General features: G+C 53.6%; 1 protein-coding gene across 1 annotated transcript in view; it reads left to right on the forward strand.

Annotated features, from left to right (window-relative positions):
• The window catches only part of HCN4 (hyperpolarization activated cyclic nucleotide gated potassium channel 4), a 110,218-nt gene that overhangs the window by 59,658 nt on the left and 32,128 nt on the right, over positions 1–18,432 (forward strand). Inside the window, exons 3-4 of the mRNA XM_054642008.2 lie at positions 5,797–5,958; positions 15,521–15,739. Of these exons, the coding sequence (XP_054497983.2) occupies positions 5,797–5,958; positions 15,521–15,739 (381 nt within the window). The remainder of the gene's footprint in view (positions 1–5,796; positions 5,959–15,520; positions 15,740–18,432) is intronic.

Consider the following 18,432-nt stretch of genomic DNA (forward strand, 5'->3'; position numbering starts at 1 on the left):
TCCTGCTTCCTGAGGTGTCAGTAAACCCAACTGTGTTTCTTTAGGGAATTCTTCTTCTTCCCCAGCTCAGCCTGTTGGCAGCAACAATTGCCTTGGAAATTTGGAGTTTCTATGTTTGTATAATTTAGTGGCTAGAACAGCATTTTGTCTGCTCTTCCAAAGAAAAAAACTGTGTAAAAGTGTGTCCATTCTTCCTAAAGACCAAAACCTGAGGACTTGCTCAGGACAGGAAACCTCCTGGAGTCAAATTTGACTATATTTTGATGCAGCTTAAGAACGACATCACTGGGAGAAGAAATAGGAAGCTGGGGAGGGTGAGGAAGGAGCAAGGAGCAGGGGATGATGCATTTCCCACAGCAACATCAGGAGAGGGAAAGGAGCAGCTGAGATGTTGCTTTGCCTTGCTGAAACCCTGTGTGTGCCAGCAGGGTGGGTTCATTCCACAGTGCAATTCCTGGGGGAGGTGCCCCTTCCCTGCCAGCCCTGACTGCTGTGTGTGCTCAGAGTGCCTCAGGGCTGCTCTGTGTGCCCAGGTGTGCCCAGGTCTGGCTCTGTGTGCCCCAGTTGTGCTCAGGGCTGAATCTGTGTGCCCCAGGTGTGCCCATGTCTGGCTCTGTGTGCCCCAGTTGTGCTCAGGGCTGAATCTGTGTGCCCCAGGTGTGCTCAGGGTTGCTCTGTGTGCCCTGGCTCTGTGTGTCCCAGGTTTCTCAGGGTTGCTCTGTGTTCCCCAGATGTCTCAGGGTTGGATCTGTGTGCCCTGGCTCTGTGTACCCCAAGTGTCTCAGGGTTGCTCTGTGTGCCCAGGCTCTGTGTGCCCCAGGTGTGCTCAGGGCAGCTCTGTGTGCCCAGTCTGTGCTCAGGGTTGGATCTGTGTGCTCCAGGTGTGCTCAGGGTTTGATCTGTGTGCCCAGGCTCTGTGTGTCCTGGCTGTGCTCAGGCTCAGAGCAGCTCTGTGTGCCCTGGCCACACTCAGAGCTGGCTCTGTGTGCCCTGGCTGCATTCCCCAGGGCTCCTGTGCCTCAGTGCCCTGGGTGTGCCCAGGCTCTTTGTCCTCCTGGGGAAGCCCACCCTGCCAGTTCTGTGTTCTTTGTCTCTCCCTCGCTGCAGCTTCCCAGGATTTGGGTCTGCTCATGAGGGCTGCCAAAGCCTTCCCCTCCTCAGTGAGTTGTGTCAGTCAGGGCTCACCCTGGCTGTGCAGAAGGTGACATTTGCCACAAGCACTGGCACTGATCCCCAACCCACGGTTTTATCAGTGAGCTGCCTTCAGTTTGCACATTGGCTGGAATGAGCTCGTTGTCCAGGCTGGTCTTGGGACTAAACAGGATGAGTGGTTTTGGGTGATCCAGAGCCACAGCAGCTGCTGCTGCAGGGCCTCACTCAGCACAGCCACCCTCAGTAATCTGGCTAAACTGGATTTTAGGCTCAGAAAAGCTCTTTGCAGCACCCACCTATCCCCAGTCTATGGGAGATTAACACTGAGGTTTGAAAAGGCAGCTAATGCCTCTGTGAAGAAAATGGATCTTTACCTCTGTTATCTTCAAAAGCCAAGGAGAGAAAGGCAGACTGAAAGACATGTCAACTTTCTTCCCCACAGCCCACAAATACTCTTCTTAAATGTGAGTAAACACGTTTTCCTCACAGCAGAACAACCTTAACTCTGACCCTGGAGCACTCACAACAGCATATGAGACTGTTTTGATTCTCTTTTGAGATTTGTATTTCCTTCTCAGGTCTGTGGGTTTTTTAAGCCATAAATGAAGAGTAAAATCTTTGCTTCTTTTAAGCTGGAGCAGTGTCACAGCTCCTTGATTATCCCCAGGGGATTTATCACAGTTGTATATTAACCATGGTGTGGGCACAGACACCAGCACTGGCTCGGGACCAGGCAGGATGTGGAGCTACAGAATTCCTGCCACGTTGGCAGTGCAGTAGTGAAGGGCAACAAGCAGTTTCAATGCTTTCCTGTGGAGCAGAATCTGTTCAGGGGCCCCATGGATGGCAGTGAGCCAGAGCCAGCACTCAGATCTGCTGGCTCACCCTGCCTCAGCCAGGATCACTGGGGTGCCTCTGCATCAGGGCCCCCAAAGGCCTGGGAAAGCCCCTTGGCTCCAGGCACAGCATCTCCAGAGGGTGAGAAGCCAGCAGGGATGTGCAGTCAAATCCCAGCAGGGATGTGCAGTCAGATCCCAGCAGGGATGTGCAGTCAGATCCCAGCCTGGATGTGCAGTCAGACCCAAGCCCAGATGTGCAGTCAGATCCCAGCAGGGATGTGCAGTCAGATCCCAGCCCGGATGTGCAGACCCAAGCCCAGATGTGCAGTCAGATCCCAGCCCAGCTGTGCCAAGGGCTGGCCCTGGCAGGGTGTGCCTGGAGCAGCTGCTGCCCTGCCCAGCACTGCCCCAGGATGTCCCCATGGACAGGGCAACCCCAGGGCCCCAGCTGGAGCAAAGGGACTGTGGTGGCCCCAGCTGGAGCAGAGGGACTGTGGTGGCCCCAGCTGGAGCAGAGGGATGGTGGGGGCTGTGGTTTGGACAGCACCTGAGCCTTGTGCCAGCACAGACCAGCAGGCCTAATTAACCTCCCAGCCTTGACTGGAGCCATTGCCAGAGGCAGGCCCCACTTCTCCAAGGTGGCCTTGGTTCCTTCCAGCTCAGGTGCTGAGTTTGGAGGAATGCTGCTGCAGCCCAGATGGAGGAGGGCTGCACAGGCACTTGGGGCTGACAGGATTTCAGTCTGCTCCTGATAGCTTGTGCTGTACCAGTGGAGTTTCTGAGACTGAGCTCTTACATAACCAGAAACAACTTTTGGAGGGAAGTTTTGGTCCTCCCACTTTCCCAAGCTGTCCTTTCCACAAGAATTGCAAGGTGAACTTTGGCTGGAAGGACAGAGCTGATTTTGTAGCAGGGATGCTGAAGCCAGAGCTTGTTTTGGTCTGTCAAAAAACCAGGGATATTCTCTATCCAGGAATATCCTTTAAATGGGAATCCATGCTCTGCTCTTCTCCTGGCTCCCTTTTTCCCAGTGCAAGCAGCAGAAAGTCAGGAAGCACAGGCAGTGCTGGGGTGGAAAGAGCTGTGATGCTCTGGGACCCAGCCTGGGTTGTGTTACAGCAGGACACAAAGTCCTGAGTGTTCCTGATAGAAACCAGAGAAGTTGCAGTCACACCTCGTGTTCCTCCGAGCTCTTCTGGAATGTTCCTGGCCCTCCTCTCCCTGGTGAGCCAAGGAAGTGCTGGAGGGCACTGCAACAGCTGGGACAGAATTCCCTGTGACACCAGCTCCTCTTTGCAGTGGGAGCTTCTCAGTGGCAGGAGTTTGTTCCCAGCCCTTCACAGTTATTCCTGCAGCAGGACTGCTCCTGCTTTTCTCCTGCATGGGAGAATGTATTCCAAGGAGTGGGCAGGAGCTGGGAACTCCTGAGACATTTGGAATTAGAGTTGTCTCACCTGCAGCTCAGACATTTGCAGTTCATAATCATAATTACTTCTGGGAATCCCTGAGCTCCTTCTCAGGTGCCACAGCCCAGATGTGTCACCCTCAGGGATCTGTTCCCATCCAGTGGCTCTGGTGCTCCAGTCTAGATCCCAAGGTACAGAATAGGAGCTGAATCCACCCTCTCCTCTCTCTGCATGCAGCAAATGAAGCCTGACTAGGATGGATCCCAACCCTCCTCTCAGAAGCTCCGTGTCCATCACCTGGTCCCTGAGCCATCCATGCCCTCGGGCTCTTCACTGTCTGCTTTTCATCTATCAAAGGAAGGAAGGCACATCCTTTGTCAGTCTGACAGGGCTTCTCCCTGCCCCTGGCTGGAGCTCCCTGGGTTACAGCAGGGCTGGAGCTCTTTGAAAAACACCCGGAGGTGTGAGAGGAAAAGTCATTAGCACAGAAAAACCCTGGTGGCACAAAAGATCCTTCTGCAAACTGCTGCTCCAGCTTCATTAAAAGCACAGCTCTGGGCTCTCATTCCAACAGGATGGATTCGCTCTGGGTTATCTAAATGAGAATGATCATTTCTGCAGGGGGAGGAAAACAGAGCAAACCAGGAGGAATTATTCTGTATGAATTATGTGCTCAGCTTTCATACTGACCTATTGAGTCAGCAGTGAGAGCTGGATTTCCTAGAACAGCCTTTCATGCTGGATTTTGGAGATATTCTTCTTTTCAGCCCTGAAAGATCACTCAAATGGCCTTTCTCACACTGGCAGTGTGGCCTCCAGCCTGGATGCAGGGAAATAATGGAGTTAGCAGCAGTTATCCAAATCATTCATCCTTCTGGATTCCAGCATCCTTGTGCTCCCTCCTGGCAAGGCTTGGGCACATGGGCATCGCTGTGGGCGTGTGACCCAGACATTCCAGCTGGACAGCCAGCTCCATTTGGAGCAGCAATTCCAGCTGAGAAAGTGTGATTGCTTTGCTGATAACAAAGGTTTCCTGCTGTTTTAGCTGTTGAGCTGCCTTCCTGTGGGATGAGAGGCTGATGTGTGGTGTGGGCAAAGGTGGCAGGCACACGGTGCCATGGTGAGGGGAGGAGCAGGATTGTTCCTGTTGGAGAAGCCAGGAGGTGTATGGATTTGGGCACACATCACACAGCCTGTCCCCTGTGTCACAAACCACCCTGACACTCACTCATGCCCCTTGGAGGGTGATGCCACCTGAACCCCCCTGGATCAGGGGCTGTGTCACTTCTGACCTGTAAGAAAGTTGTGTTTGCAGCTTTATTTTCCACGTGAAGAACTGACAGATGAGGAAAACCATGGTTCTCTTTTCCTTGCTCACCTGGGCAGGAGTGTAGCAGCAGAACACAAGGAGTACAAGAAAAAAGATGAATCAGATCCTCTTCCAGAAGCCTCTGCTGAGTTGGAGGCCGTTCCTTGTTGCATTTGATTCATGCAGAGACTGCAGCTGACACCCAGCACAAAGGCAGCTGCCACCATGGGTCACTGTGGAACACGTATCCAGCAAGAACAGAAAGCAAAGAAGGGCATTGCAGCTAAAAAATGGAATTGTAGAGTTGATTCCTGAGGAGTGGCTGATGGTCCAGAAATATTTGCAACCAGCTTGTTTTATAGAAGGAGTTATGGAGCTTTTAATGGCAAATTAGAAGGCAAAGGTGCAGGGCAGGAGTAATAGGAGCCTCCATGAGCCAGATCTCATAAGCTCTTAGAGGTTTATTTCTCACCCAAGATAGCTCAGCTACCTTTGGAGGCATAAAATGAGCAGGATGGCTTCTGTTGCAGTGTTGGAAACAAAAATGTTTAATAAAAGGCAAAATAATAAACTCTTTACAGAGAAAAGCTGATCTAGGTGCAAGAGGTTCTTGCCCCTGGTGAAACACCTCACAAAAACCATTTGTTTCTTTATTCTCTTCTTTTTCTAGTAAGTTGCTTAGGTGGGACTTTTTGGCTCCTTTCCCATTGACTATCCTTAAGTGTGAGGTGAAGTCCCCCAGGCCTATGAGATGCATTTTTCACCTAATCGAGGACAGAAACTTCTGAGCTTCTTTTCTTTTTAAGGGGACAGGGGATAGTTTTGTCACTGTCAACAAGAGGCACATTCCTATAGGAGGGGTGACTGATGAGGAGTTTGTATTTTGGTTTTTCAGCTGGTTCTGTTTGCCTAGCTCTGTATTTTGGTTTTCCAGCTGTTTTTCAGCAGGTTCTGCTTGCACACTGTGCCTGAGCTGAGCTGCTGCAGTTGTCTGTCCCTTCAGCAGGGTTCTGGAGCCTGACACTGTGTGCAATGACGCTGGGGACTGTTTGGGGGAGCTGCTGTCTCACCTGGCCCTTTGTGCCCGCAGATCTTCCACATGACCTACGACCTGGCCAGCGCCGTGGTGAGGATCGTCAATCTCATCGGGATGATGCTGCTGCTGTGCCACTGGGACGGCTGCCTGCAGTTCCTGGTGCCCATGCTGCAGGACTTCCCCGACGACTGCTGGGTGTCCCTCAACCGCATGGTGGTGAGTGCTGGTCAGGGAGCTCTTGGACCTGATGTGTTTCCTCCTTTCTTCCCTGTTTTATCTTTTCCCCCTGTTTCCACTCTTCATCTTCCCAAAGAGTGAGGCCGATGCCAGGTGTTGTGTATTTCATTCCCTTGATCAGCTCGTAATAAAGAATTAAAAATAAATATATATAAATAACAAAACATATATAAAATACAATATATATATATATATAATATAGTATATCTTAAATATACAACATATTATATATAATATAAAATATAATATATAATAAAATTAAAATATAATATATAATATTATAAGAATATAATAAATAATATATAATATAGAAATATAAATAAATAATATATAGTATGTAGTACATCGTATATAATATATAATTAATATATAATATCTAGTATTTAGTATATAACCTATAATATATAATATACAATAGAAATATATATTTTATATATGTTATTTATATATTTTATATATATGTGTATATGTATATATGTATATGTATACATATATCTACACATATCTATACATATATAGATAACATATATAAAATATATATTTCTATTGTATATTATATATTATAGGTTATATACATATATATAGATATACATATATATACACATATACATATATATACACACATATACACATATATATATACACATATACACATATAGATTTATATATAAAGAATTAAATACAAATAACCTACTCAGAGATGGTGGGCAGGGTCTCCCCTCTGGAGGATGCTCCCCATCGCACCTCTCAGCCCTAAACGCAGCCCCTGGGTGGCCCCCCTGCAGCACCCACTGCCATCCCCCAGCTTCCCGTTCCTCCTTTCATCCCCCGGGGCCGTCCCGCCGCTTCCCGGGGCTGTGGGCATGGAGGCAGGTCCTGCAGGGACACAGTGCCGGACAGGGAGGCAGGTCCTGCAGGGACACAGTGCCGGGGGTTGGGGACAGGTCCTGCAGGGACACAGTGCGGGACAGGGAGGCAGGTCCTGCAGGGACACAGTGCCGGGGGTTGGGGACAGGTCCTGCAGGGACACAGTGCGGGACAGGGAGGCAGGTCCTGCAGGGACACAGTGCCGGGGTTTGGGGACAGGTCCTGCAGGGACACAGTGCCGGGGTTTGGGGGCAGGTCCTGCAGGGACAGTGCCGGGTTTGGGGGCAGGTCCTGCAGGGACACAGTGCCGGGTTTGGGGGCAGGTCCTGCAGGGACAGTGCCGGGTTTGGGGGCAGATCCTGCAGGGACAGTCCCGAGGCTCGGAGCAGGACCGGCCCCGGCAGAGCCGCAGATGGCAGGAGCCAGGCTCCCTCTCCTGGCACGTAGCAGCAAGGAGCAGGCATGGAAGCTGCTTCCCGCTGGAATCTGAGTATGTGGAGTCCCAGAGACAGGGCCGGGGCTGATCCATAATTGCCATTGCTGGTCCCTTTGCCCCATGCCCCCTGGAAGGGTCGGTGTGACCCAGCACCCTGGAGTGAGCCAGGGTCACGGGATGAGGAGCCAGGCTGCCCAGTGCCATCCCAAGCTGTGCCCTGCTGTTGCTGGGAGGGACTTGGACACCATATGGCAAAGGCAGGGCGAATTCATGGTACCTTTCAACCATCTTGCTGAGAATCCAGGAGCTTTTATTCAAAGGGACAATGTCCAGTTGATTAAGCAGCAAAAACTGACAAAGCTTAAAAAATTGCCTGTTACTACAGTTCTTAACCTCCAGATTCCCCCAGCCAATTTCTTCTTGAATAAAGGAAATAATCAAGCACTGGGGAAGAACAGAACAAATGTAAAATGTATCAAAGATGTGCCAGCCTGCCGTGCCTCCCACATGCACGGCTGTGGGCACAGGCTGCCTGTGCCTGGAGGAGTGAGCATCCATGGAAAAGTCATCTGTTTGCTGTTTATTTATTCATTTCTCCTCTCTGCAATAATGGTTCTCTTCCTGCTGCTGCCAGACTGCCACTTCTGTAGCCTGGAACCCTCTGCTTATCTCCAGCAGAACAATAACTGTGCAGCAGCTGCCTGGGCTTCCCCATGCTGCCTTTTCTTTATTTATGTGGCAGGAGCAGTCAGAGATTGGGGCCCCATTGTGCTGCTCGGGGCCAGGAGGACACTCAGCTCCTCATGCCAGGGAGCTCAGAGGTGCAGGTGGCCTCATCCCCCTCCTGGGGGTGCCTTGGCCATGGCAGGATGGCTTGAGAGCAGCAGATTTGGAGCACAATTCCCTCACCCCAACGTTTGGCTGTGATGGCAGCAGCAGCTCCTGGCTCTCCCCATCCATCCCTCAGGGCAGAGGTGCAGGCTGGGCTTGAAGCTGCCAGCTGTAGTCAAAGGGAAGGCTCTGCAAAAGTGGCAGGACATGGGACAGAGGAAGAAAAGAGGCAAATCCCAGCAGCAAGGCTGGGGAGAGGGTGGAGGATGCATTGCAGAGGCAGGAATGCTCAGCAGGCTCCAGGAGGGCAGGGGAGGGAGCTCCTCTCCAGAGCAGAGCTTTCCTCATGCTGCAGCCTTGTCTTCCCAGCCTTGAGAGCCTCTGAAGCTGGGAATTAAACTTGCCTTGGGAGATTTTTTTTCTGCTTCTTCCCTGCAGCTAAATCACCTTTTTTTTTTTCTTTTTTTTTTGTTCCACTTAAAAGAAGTGAAAAAAAAAAATCATTATCTCTGAAAATGGAGCTTCAGGAAAGTGGGTGAAGAGCTGGAGAGATGCCCCACCTAGAGTTCAGGGGGCTTCCAGAAGCTGTTCAGGAATATGCCAACTCCAAAATAGCCTGGGATTAGAATATTTAACAAAGAGTGCAGTAGTTCTTTGGGAAAAAAAAAAGGTGTTTTTCTCCCAGTAATGTCCTTTATTCTCCTGAGAAGATTTGCAGGCATGTCACTGGGACCAGCAGTGGATGTGGATGGCAATATCAGTGAAACAATTTACATCTAATCTGGAGGGGAGTACTGAGAGAGGCCAAGGAGGCAGGAAACAAGGAACTGGAGCTCTGGGCTCTTCTCAGGCTTTGGTGGCAGGATGTGGATGGAAGGTTCCAGCATGGCTCTGTGTGATGGACACAGCTGGGAGGGGAGAGGCCAGGGTGGCCTCTGTGCCAGGGATTTTGGGACGTTCTGTACCAGCCTGGTGGGAGCTCTGAGGAGATAAATAAATATCCTTGTGTGCAGCATGGCTGCCCTGATTGCACACAGGAGCCAGACATTTGGGGAAAAGGGGAATCTTCTGAAACTGCTGCAGCCAAGGGGAGCTGGGAGTGAGGTCCAGATGCTTTGGAGGCTCTGTCTGTGAGTGTGTTGGTGCTGCTCCTCCTCTGCTCTGGGGTTTCCCACCACTTGGCATTCTGTAAAACCAGCCCTCATTTCCATGCTGCAGGGAAAGAAGATTGATCACCTCCCATCTGCTTCCTAAAGGTTTGATCCTCATCCAGGGGATTTGTGAAGGGTCTGGTGTTGCCAAAATCATCTCAGGGCCTCGATAAATCGCCGAGTCTGGTTCCTCTGGGTGTTTTCCACATGCCTCATGTTCCATTTCAGCAGCCATGGAAGCAGTGGGTGTCTGGCTGCTCCTGGAGCTGCAGGGCAGGATGTTTGCAGTATTAATTGCTGAGTCCCAGTCCCAGGGGCTTCAGCATTAGCTTTCCTGCCGTGCATTTTATTAAAAACTGCAAACACTGGTGAGTCAGCTGCAGAGTGCGTGCTGCTCCCCCAGAGCTGACCTGGCAGCTCCTCTCCCAGAGATCTGAACTCTGCTGAGCCCTGAAAGCTGCTGGGAACACGTGGCCTCCTCCCCTGGGTGCTGTGCTGACCCCACACACCCTGCAGGGAGGGCAGAGATCCCTGAGGGCAGGGCAGCAAGCCCTGCTCAGCCTCCCCTCCACCAGAACACATCCCCGTGGGGCTCTGCTCCTCCCTGCTCCCTGCTGGGGGCTGCTGATGGAAAGGGGCTGCAGAGTGTGGGAGAGAGCAATCCTGCATGGATCTGCTGTGAGTCCCAGCTCCCCCCGAGCCTCTGGGCCAGCCCAGCCCTCCTGCTCTCCCTCAGCAGGCACAGGAACCTATAGGAGATTCCATGTTCTAGCACAGCTGTCAGGGCCAGCAGGAGCAGGGCTGCTCCCATGGGGTGGGAACATGGAGCTGAGGGTGACAGGCACAGGAATCTGAGGGAGATTCCATGTTCTAGAACAGCTGTCAGGAGCAGGGCTGCTCCCATGGGGTGGGAACATGGAGCTGAGGGTGACAGGTACAGAAACCTATAGGAGATTCCATGTTCTAGAACAGCTGTCAGGGCCAGCAGGAGCAGGGCTGCTCCCATGGGGTGGGAACATGGAGCCCAGAGTGACAGGCACAGGAATCTGAGGGAGATTCCATGTTCTAGAACAGCTGTCAGGAGCAGGGCTGCTCCATGGGGTGGGATCCTGGAGCTGAGGGTGACAGGCACAGGAACCTAAAGGAGATTCCATGTTCTAGCAGAGCTGTCAGGAGCAGGGCTGCTCCATGGGGTGGGAACATGGAGCCCAGGGTGACAGGCACTGGGAGTGCCCTCCTCATCTGGGGCCAGAACCAGTCCAAAGCAGGATGGGCAGGGCAGAGCAGCCCATAACTGGGAATATTGACCTTTCCAGGGAAGGCAGGGTGCCAGGCACTCCAGGACTGCCCAGGGAGGCCAGCTGGGAGCAGCAGCAGGGATGGAAAGGAGGCAGAAGCACTCTGTGCACAGCCCTGGGTACAGGTACCATGCCCAGGCAAGGTGTGGGTGCCTGGATCTGGATCTCCAGGAGCACAGGGTGCTTGGGAGGGCTCCAGGAAAGGCTGCCTGGGACCACTGGGACTGGGGCACTCAGAGAAGATCCCTGCTGTCAGGTGGAGCCCATGTGAGCTTCCCTTGGGGACAAGCCCAGAACAGGCAGGTTCTGTCCAAAGTGAAGTTTAACCTGTCATCTCCATGTGTTCCCCACTACTCCCACCCTTTCAGCTGGATCTGGAGGGGTGTTTTCCCAGCCCAGCAGTTCCAGAGGTGAGCAGGGATGGTCTGAGACAGCTCCTGGGTTCTCCAAGTGTTAATGGTGTAAGTCAGGCATAACATTTTTCTTTGGGGACTTTGTCTGTGACAAAGCTGGTGCTGCTCTTCCTCTGCTCTGGCGTTTCCCACTTGGCACTCCATAAAACCAGCCCTCATTTCCATGCTGCAGGGCAAGAAGATTCATCACCTCCATGATAGGATTACACCCCTATCCCAAGAACTTCCAGTACTTCTCCATGTCTTTACTCATCCCACTCCTCCTGTCCAGGGAGGATTCAAGCACACACACTCACATGTACATCAGAACCAAAATACTCTGTCAGACACCACAGTTTGCCTCCAGGTGCTTCTGTAAGGTACTACAGAACCCAGCAGTGCCTTTGAAGTGTTCCAGGGAAGTGCCTCCAAGTATTCAAAGGTGGATCTGAGCAGGCCAGACTCTAATGCCAGAGAAGCCCTTCCAGCACTGCCAGTGTGGATGTTAAAAACAACCCAGTCAGGAACGGCTTCAAAGTCATTTCACTGCCTTTTGCAGAGTCTCTTGGTGCCTCTGAGATAACCCCCTCTTGACTGTGAGCAGGCACAGAGCTGTAGCTGTGCTTGTGCATGCTTTGGGATTTGCTTAACGAGGAGTCATTTTCCCCCTGCAGTTTAAGGCCTCATTTCCCTGCCCTAATGGGCCATTTTAGCCACTCCAGTGTCTGTGGAGTGGTGCTGCAGTGGGGGCTGGTGTAGGTGGGTGTTAGATAGGGTATGGCTCTTACAGCAATGAGCTGTGGCAGTGTGAGACACCTGGTGCTGATAAACCCGTGGCCACACTGCATCTGGAACCTCTTCTAGCCTGGCCTAAAGTACTGAGGGCTTGACCTGTCTGCTCATCCTGGGGAAAACAAAAAACCTGAAAGCTAAAGAGGTACCAGGACCTGTAAGTGAAGAATCATCACAGAGCATCCAGTGCTCTTCACACTTGGTACCCTGAAGATAATTGCTCTGAAAGGCTTCCCCTTCACAGGAGTGCCTCTCTCTGAGCAGTCCTTGATGTGCTCTCCCAGCAGAGCTCAGGGTTTGTTTGGAAAGCTCTGTGTTTTCCTGCAGCTCCCACCCCCCCAAATCTGTCATCCCTCAGCCATCCCTCAGTCTGGCACCCTCAGCCTGTCCTCACAGGAGCCCTGCTGCTGCTGGGGCTCAGAGCTGTGCAATTCCCAGGGAGTTCTGTGCAGGCTGCAGGGGCTCTGCATGCTGGATGTCAGAGTTTTGGATGACTAATTCCTACAAAACACTGGCAAGCTTCCTTGTAAACAGCGCTCCTCAGTTGCTGGAAGAATGGCTTTTAAACCTCCAGCCTGCCTGGTACCCAGATGTTCACAGCCACTAAAGAGCCTGGCAGCCTGTTTTCCAGCTCAGCTATTACTGCTCTGTCTGCCCAGATTCCCTCTGGAATTCCCTCAGCTTCCTTTGTCCCTGCTCTCAGGTCTGTGCTGCCCTGTTAAACTACTGCCACACTGAACTCAGAGGGCAGCAGCATCCCTGTAGCAGCCAGAGAGGAATGGGGAAGGAATTCCTTCAGCAAGGGATGGGACAGGGCAGCTGCACTGTCCCTGTGCCCCACACCATGGACTGTGAGACTCCACAGCACTGGCAATGAGCTCCCACCTTTGCAGGGATGCAGCATTTTAAGCAGAGTGGCCAAGTGTGACAGCTGCCTGCTGCTGCCTCAGCATGAGGGACAATGGATGGGCTAAAGCCAGGGAAGTCACAGCAGCTGCCATGCCCTGAGTGCAGGACCATGGCCTCAGAGTGCCAGGAGTGCAGGGCTGAGGGAAGGGGGCTCCTGGAAGGGCAGGATGCCTGTGGCAGCTCTGTGGAAGGCCTGGTGCCCACACAGAGCACAAGTGGCTCTGGAAAATGCCACAAAACCTGGGGGTAGAAACCAAAAATGCCACAAAACCTGGGATTGGAAACCAAAAATGCCACAAAACCTGGGGGTGGAAACTAAAAATTGCCACAAAACCTGGGGGTGGAAACCAAAAATGCCACAAAACCTGGGGGTGGAAACCAAAAATGCCACAAAACCTGGGGGTGGAACCAAAAATGCCACAAAACCTGGGGGTGGAAACCAAAAATGCCACAAAACCTGGGGGTGGAAACCAAAAATGCCACAAAACCTGGGATTGGAAACCAAAAATGCCACAAAAGCTGGGATTGGAAACCAAAAATGCCACAAAACCTGGGGTCACCCAGCACTTCTTGGCCAGGCTCAGAGCCCAGCCTTGAGGCACAGGAGCAGGAGGGGTCACTCCTTTGGCCTCACTCCTCTGGCAGCTCCTGTGGCCAGACCCTTCCTGTGCCCTGGCCAGGGGACAAACTCCCTGTGCCCTGTCCTGTCCTGTGTGCAGCTCTTTGGGCTCCTCACACACGAGCCTAGGGCACAGCCAGCAGCACTCACCACTTTGTCTCTGGCCCCTCTCTCTCTTGGCTGCAGGGTGGTTTTTCCAGGTTCCTGCTCTGTTGGGAGGTGAGCCCAGACAGGCTGGCACCAGCAGCAGGAGCAGTCCCTGCTGGGCTGTGGCTGTGCCACTGCTCCCTTGTCAGCTCTGCTGTCACTTGTGTGGCTTTGCCCTTCTTGCTGCAGTGGGAATCAGGCCTGGCTTGCATAATGAAACTGAATCTGGCCAGGTAATGCTATCAGCTGCCTTTGTCCATGTGCTTATCTCCTAACCCAGCATCAGCCCTGGGCAGAGGTTCTAGCCCTGTGCCCAGCTCCCAGCCAGCTCTGTCACTGTTTGATCCCTGTAAGGCCCATGAGAAGTTTCCATGGGCATCAGTGGCACTGAGAGCTGCCTGCAGGGAGGTCATCAGCCATGCCCATGACTGTGATGAGCCACCTCCAGGAGGTGCCCAGTGAGCTCCAGAGCTCCCAGCACTGCTGGCCACTGGTGCTCTGGATGGAGGTCACAGGAGAACTCCTTGTTTATTGGCAAGGCAGCAGCAGGCCTGTGCAGTGACCTTCCAGGCTGCCACAGCAGATGTGTCTGCAGAGCTCCATCCATAACCTTGGCCCTCCCAGGAGCAGGGATCAGCTGAGCAATGCCCAGTGCTGTCAACCCAGCAGAGGCATTTTCACATCCTTGTAGGAGCCATGTGTGATGCCAGAGCAGTTACTTGTCGAGGTTTCACAGCAAGAACTTGCTGGCAGATAATACCCACAGGATGGCAAATGCACCTCGAGCTGTTCCATGAGCTCAGGCTAAGCCTGAGTGCTGTCCCACCAGGAAACTTGTGCTGGTTTTTCTCTCTGTGCCATGCTGAGGTGTGCCTGTGTGAGCTGCAGTGGAGAGCACAAGGTGTCTCAGCACTCTCTCCTGGCAGGATGTTGCTGCTCTCAAATGAAACCATTTGTAGTTCCTCAGCTCTCTGAAAAAGCCCAGTTTTGCACTGAGAAGAACTTGCTGTCCAGACATTACCAACTTCATTTTCTGCCCTTCTCATCTCTCCAGGTAATGACCAGAGCCCCTGGCCATTTCCTAAATTGCTGGGCAGTGATTTTCCTCACTCTGGTCCTGCTGCTGGCAGCCTTGCTCAGGCTCTCTGTTTCAGTTCTCAGTTCAAGTCCATTTCCCAGGGGTGGAAATGATTTGCTTCAGTTCCCTCTCCCACTTGTGGGTCATTGTGAAAATCTCCCAGTGCATCATCTGGGTTTATCCCAGGTTACCAGCAGGGTACACTGGCTGCCTTCCCTGCTGGGAAAAGCACATGGAGTCTCTAAAAACCAGGGCCAAAGTGGTGATCTCAGATCTGGGATCTGGGCTTATTTTTCCAAATGGACTGAGCTGGGCTTGTTGGGCCGTGAGGGCTCTGAAATTAAATTTCTTGTGTAACAAAGAGTAAATTTCTTGTGTTGAGGTGCCTCCAACAGGGATTTTTGGGTGCAGTTGAGGGCATTGAGGTGTAGGGTATTAGTGAGGGATACAGGAGTTATGGGGGCTCTGAGGGCATTGAGGTGTAGGGGCTCAGTGAGGGATACAGGAGTTATGGGGGCATTGAGGTGTAGGGGCTCAGTGAGGGATAGAGGAGTTATGGGGGCTCTGAGGGCATTGAGGTGTAGGGGCTCAGTGAGGGATATGGGAGTTATGGGGGCATTGAGGGGTTTGAGGTGTAGGGTCTCAGAGATCTGGGAGTTATGGGGCTATGGGGGCATTGAGATGTTGAGGCTCAGTGAGGGATACAGGAGTTATGGGGGCTCTGAGGACATTGAGGTGTAGGGTCTCAGAGATCTGGGAGTTATGGGGCTATGGGGGCATTGAGATGTAGGGGCTCAGTGAGGGATATGGGGGTTATGGGGGCCCTGAGAGATTTGGGGCTTGAGACTCCATATCCCTCCTTGCTTTCAAAGACCCCCCATCCCTCCAAGCTACCTAAGAATTATATATCCTGTGTAACACATCCAAGTGCCTCCAACAGGGATTTTGGGGTGCAGTGCCAGGGGTGCTTTCCTGCCCCCTAGCCCTGTCAGTGTGCTGAAGCTGTGCCCTGTCCCTGCAGAACGACTCCTGGGGCAAGCAGTACTCGTACGCCCTGTTCAAGGCCATGAGCCACATGCTGTGCATCGGCTACGGGCAGCAGGCGCCGGTGGGGATGTCGGACGTGTGGCTCACCATGCTCAGCATGATCGTGGGGGCCACCTGCTACGCCATGTTCATCGGCCACGCCACCGCCCTCATCCAGTCCCTGGACTCCTCGCGCCGCCAGTACCAGGAGAAGGTAAGGACAGCCCTGCTGGGGTGGGCTGCTCGCTGTGCGCTCTGGGGGGAGCACAGGGTGGTCTCTGTGATGTCTGGGGGGAACCCAGGGTGGTCTCTGTGCTCTCTGGGGGGAGCCCAGGGTGGTCTCTGTGCTCTCTGGGGGGAGCCCAGGGTGGTCTCTGTGCTGTCTGGGGGGAGCCCAGGGTGGTCTCTGTGCTCTCTGGGGGGAGCCCAGGGTGCTCTCTGTGCTCTCTGGGGGGAGCCCAGGGTGGTCTCTGTGCTGTTTGGGGGGAGCCCAGGGTGGTCTCTGTGATGTCTGGGGGGAAGCCCAGGGTGGTCTCTGTGCTGTTTGGGGGGAGCCCAGGGTGGTCTCTATGCTGTCTGGGGAGAGCCCAGGGTGCTCGCTGTGCTCTCGGGGGGGAGCCCAGGGTGGTCTCTGTGATGTCTGGGGGGAGCCCAGGGTGGTCTCTGTGCTCTCTGGGGGGAGCCCAGGGTGGTCTCTGTGATGTCTGGGGGGAGCCCAGGGTGGTCTCTGTGATGTCTGGGGGGAGCACAGGGTGGTCTCTGTGATATCTGGGGGGAGCCCAGGGTGGTCTCTGTGATGTCTGGGGGGAGCCCAGGGTGGTCTCTGTGCTCTCTGGGGGGAGCCCAGGGTGGTCTCTGTGCTCTCTGGGGGGAGCCCAGGGTGGTCTCTGTGCTGTCTGGGGAGAGCCCAGGGTGGTCTCTGTGCTGTTTGGGGGGAGCCCAGGGTGGTCTCTGTGCTCTCGGGGGGGAGCCCAGGGTGGTCTCTGTGATGTCTGGGGGGAGCCCAGGGTGCTCGCTGTGCTCTCTGGGGGGAGCCCAGGGTGGTCTCTGTGCTCTCTGGGGGGAGCACAGGGTGGTCTCTGTTATATCTGGGGGGAGCCCAGGGTGGTCTCTGTGATATCTGGGGGGAGCCCAGGGTGGTCTCTGTGATATCTGGGGGGAGCACAGGGTGGTCTCTGTGATATCTGGGGGGAGCCTGGGCTGGTCTCTGTGCTCTCTGGGGGGAGCCCAGGGTGGTCTCTGTGCTCTCTGGGGGGAGCCCAGGGTGGTCTCTGTGCTGTTTGGGGGGAGCCTGGGCTGGTCTTTGTGCTGTCTGAGAGGATCCCGGGATGGTCTCTGTGCTATCCAGAGGGAGCCCAGGGTGGTCTCTGTGCTATCCAGAGGGAGGATGGGCTGGTCTCTGTGCTGTCTGGGGAGAGCCCAGGGTGGTCTCTGTGATATCCAGAGGGAGTCCAGGGTGGTCTCTGTGATAGCCAGAGGGAGCCCAGGGTGGTCTCTGTGATATCTGGAAGGAGGCCAGGATGTTCTCTGTGCTGCCCAGAGGGAGCCTGGGATGATCTCTGTGCTGCCCGGGGTGGTCTCTGTGCTGCCCAGAGGGAGCCTGGGATGGTCTCTGTGCTGCCCAGAGGGAGCCTGGGGTGGTCTCTGTGCTGCCCAGGGTGGTCTCTGTGATATCCACAGGCAGCCCAGAGTGGTTTCCTTGCTGTGAGGAGGGAGCCAGCACTGTCAGTGTGAGAGGCCAGGGCGCTGTTCCATTCCCCCTCATCCCCATCCATCCACTCCCACACCCCTCAGGAGGAAACAGCAGCAGGATCAGTTTACAGCAGGGCAGGGAGATGGTTGTTGTTGTCTCTGCCTGTCATTGTACACCAACGTTATCAATGTCACCAGTACCTAAAATTTTAAGTCACTTCTTCCTTTCCCACATCTTGTTTCAAACCCCAAGTGAATGTTCCAGAATGTGCAGCTTTTGTTTAGCAAGTGCTCTCTTTGAAAGTATCCAGATTATTCACTCCAGTGCTCTGAGTGAAGCTGCAGAACAGCCCCCAAAGCCCAGATCAAGGCTCAGAGCTCAGAGCAGGTTCCCCAGGTAGCTGTGGAATTAATGGCACCATTGTTGGACTGCAGAATGGAGGGCACAGCCAGAAATGTCACATCTGATCAGACTGCCACAGTCACTGAATCTGGGAGCTGGGCAGGGCATCCAAAAAATGCAGCTGCCCTCAGTTATGGGGCTGGGGAGGTTTTATGGCCAGGGTCTTGTGGGTCTTTGAGCTGGAGATTAGGAAGAGGAATTGTTCCTATCCTGACCCTGCCAGGTGCAGTTTAGTGAGAGGGGAGCTGTGACTCAAATGGGGAAAATGTGACCAGCAGGCCCTGCTCAGGTGAATTTTAAGTTCAGGGAGGAGGTGGGATGACCTTGGAACAGGTTTGGGACACAGGAATTCCAAAGGGGGAAGAGCAGGGCAGAGAGGGAGAGCAAAGGAGACCAGAGGTTGACTCATGCTTGGAGCATAGGGAAGATCCCAAACCAGAGCTAGAGCTAAAGGAGGGGGAATGCCCAGGAGAAGAGTGTGGAGGCCTGGCATGCATCCAGAGCATCCAGAGTTTTAGCTCTGTGTCACAGCTGAGCCAGGCTGATCCCCACAGAGAGCAGGGCACGCCAAAGAGAAGGACACTGCAGCACTGGGAGTGCAGGCTGATCAAATCTCAGGATGCAGAGTATTTATTCAAATGTGTTTGAAGTAGCACAGAAGTCAAGGACTGATCTGCAAAGCCAACCACCTGGGCAGCCTGGCACAGCCAGCCCTGCACCTGCAGCACTGGGCACTCCAGGCTCTGCCTCCAGCCTGTGCTCACACAAGGGCACAGCTTGAGCCTGGCACTTGGATCCCAGGCAGAGCTCAG

The sequence above is a fragment of the Agelaius phoeniceus genome, chromosome 13, assembly GCF_051311805.1.
Source record: "Agelaius phoeniceus isolate bAgePho1 chromosome 13, bAgePho1.hap1, whole genome shotgun sequence".
NCBI lineage: Eukaryota > Metazoa > Chordata > Aves > Passeriformes > Icteridae > Agelaius > Agelaius phoeniceus.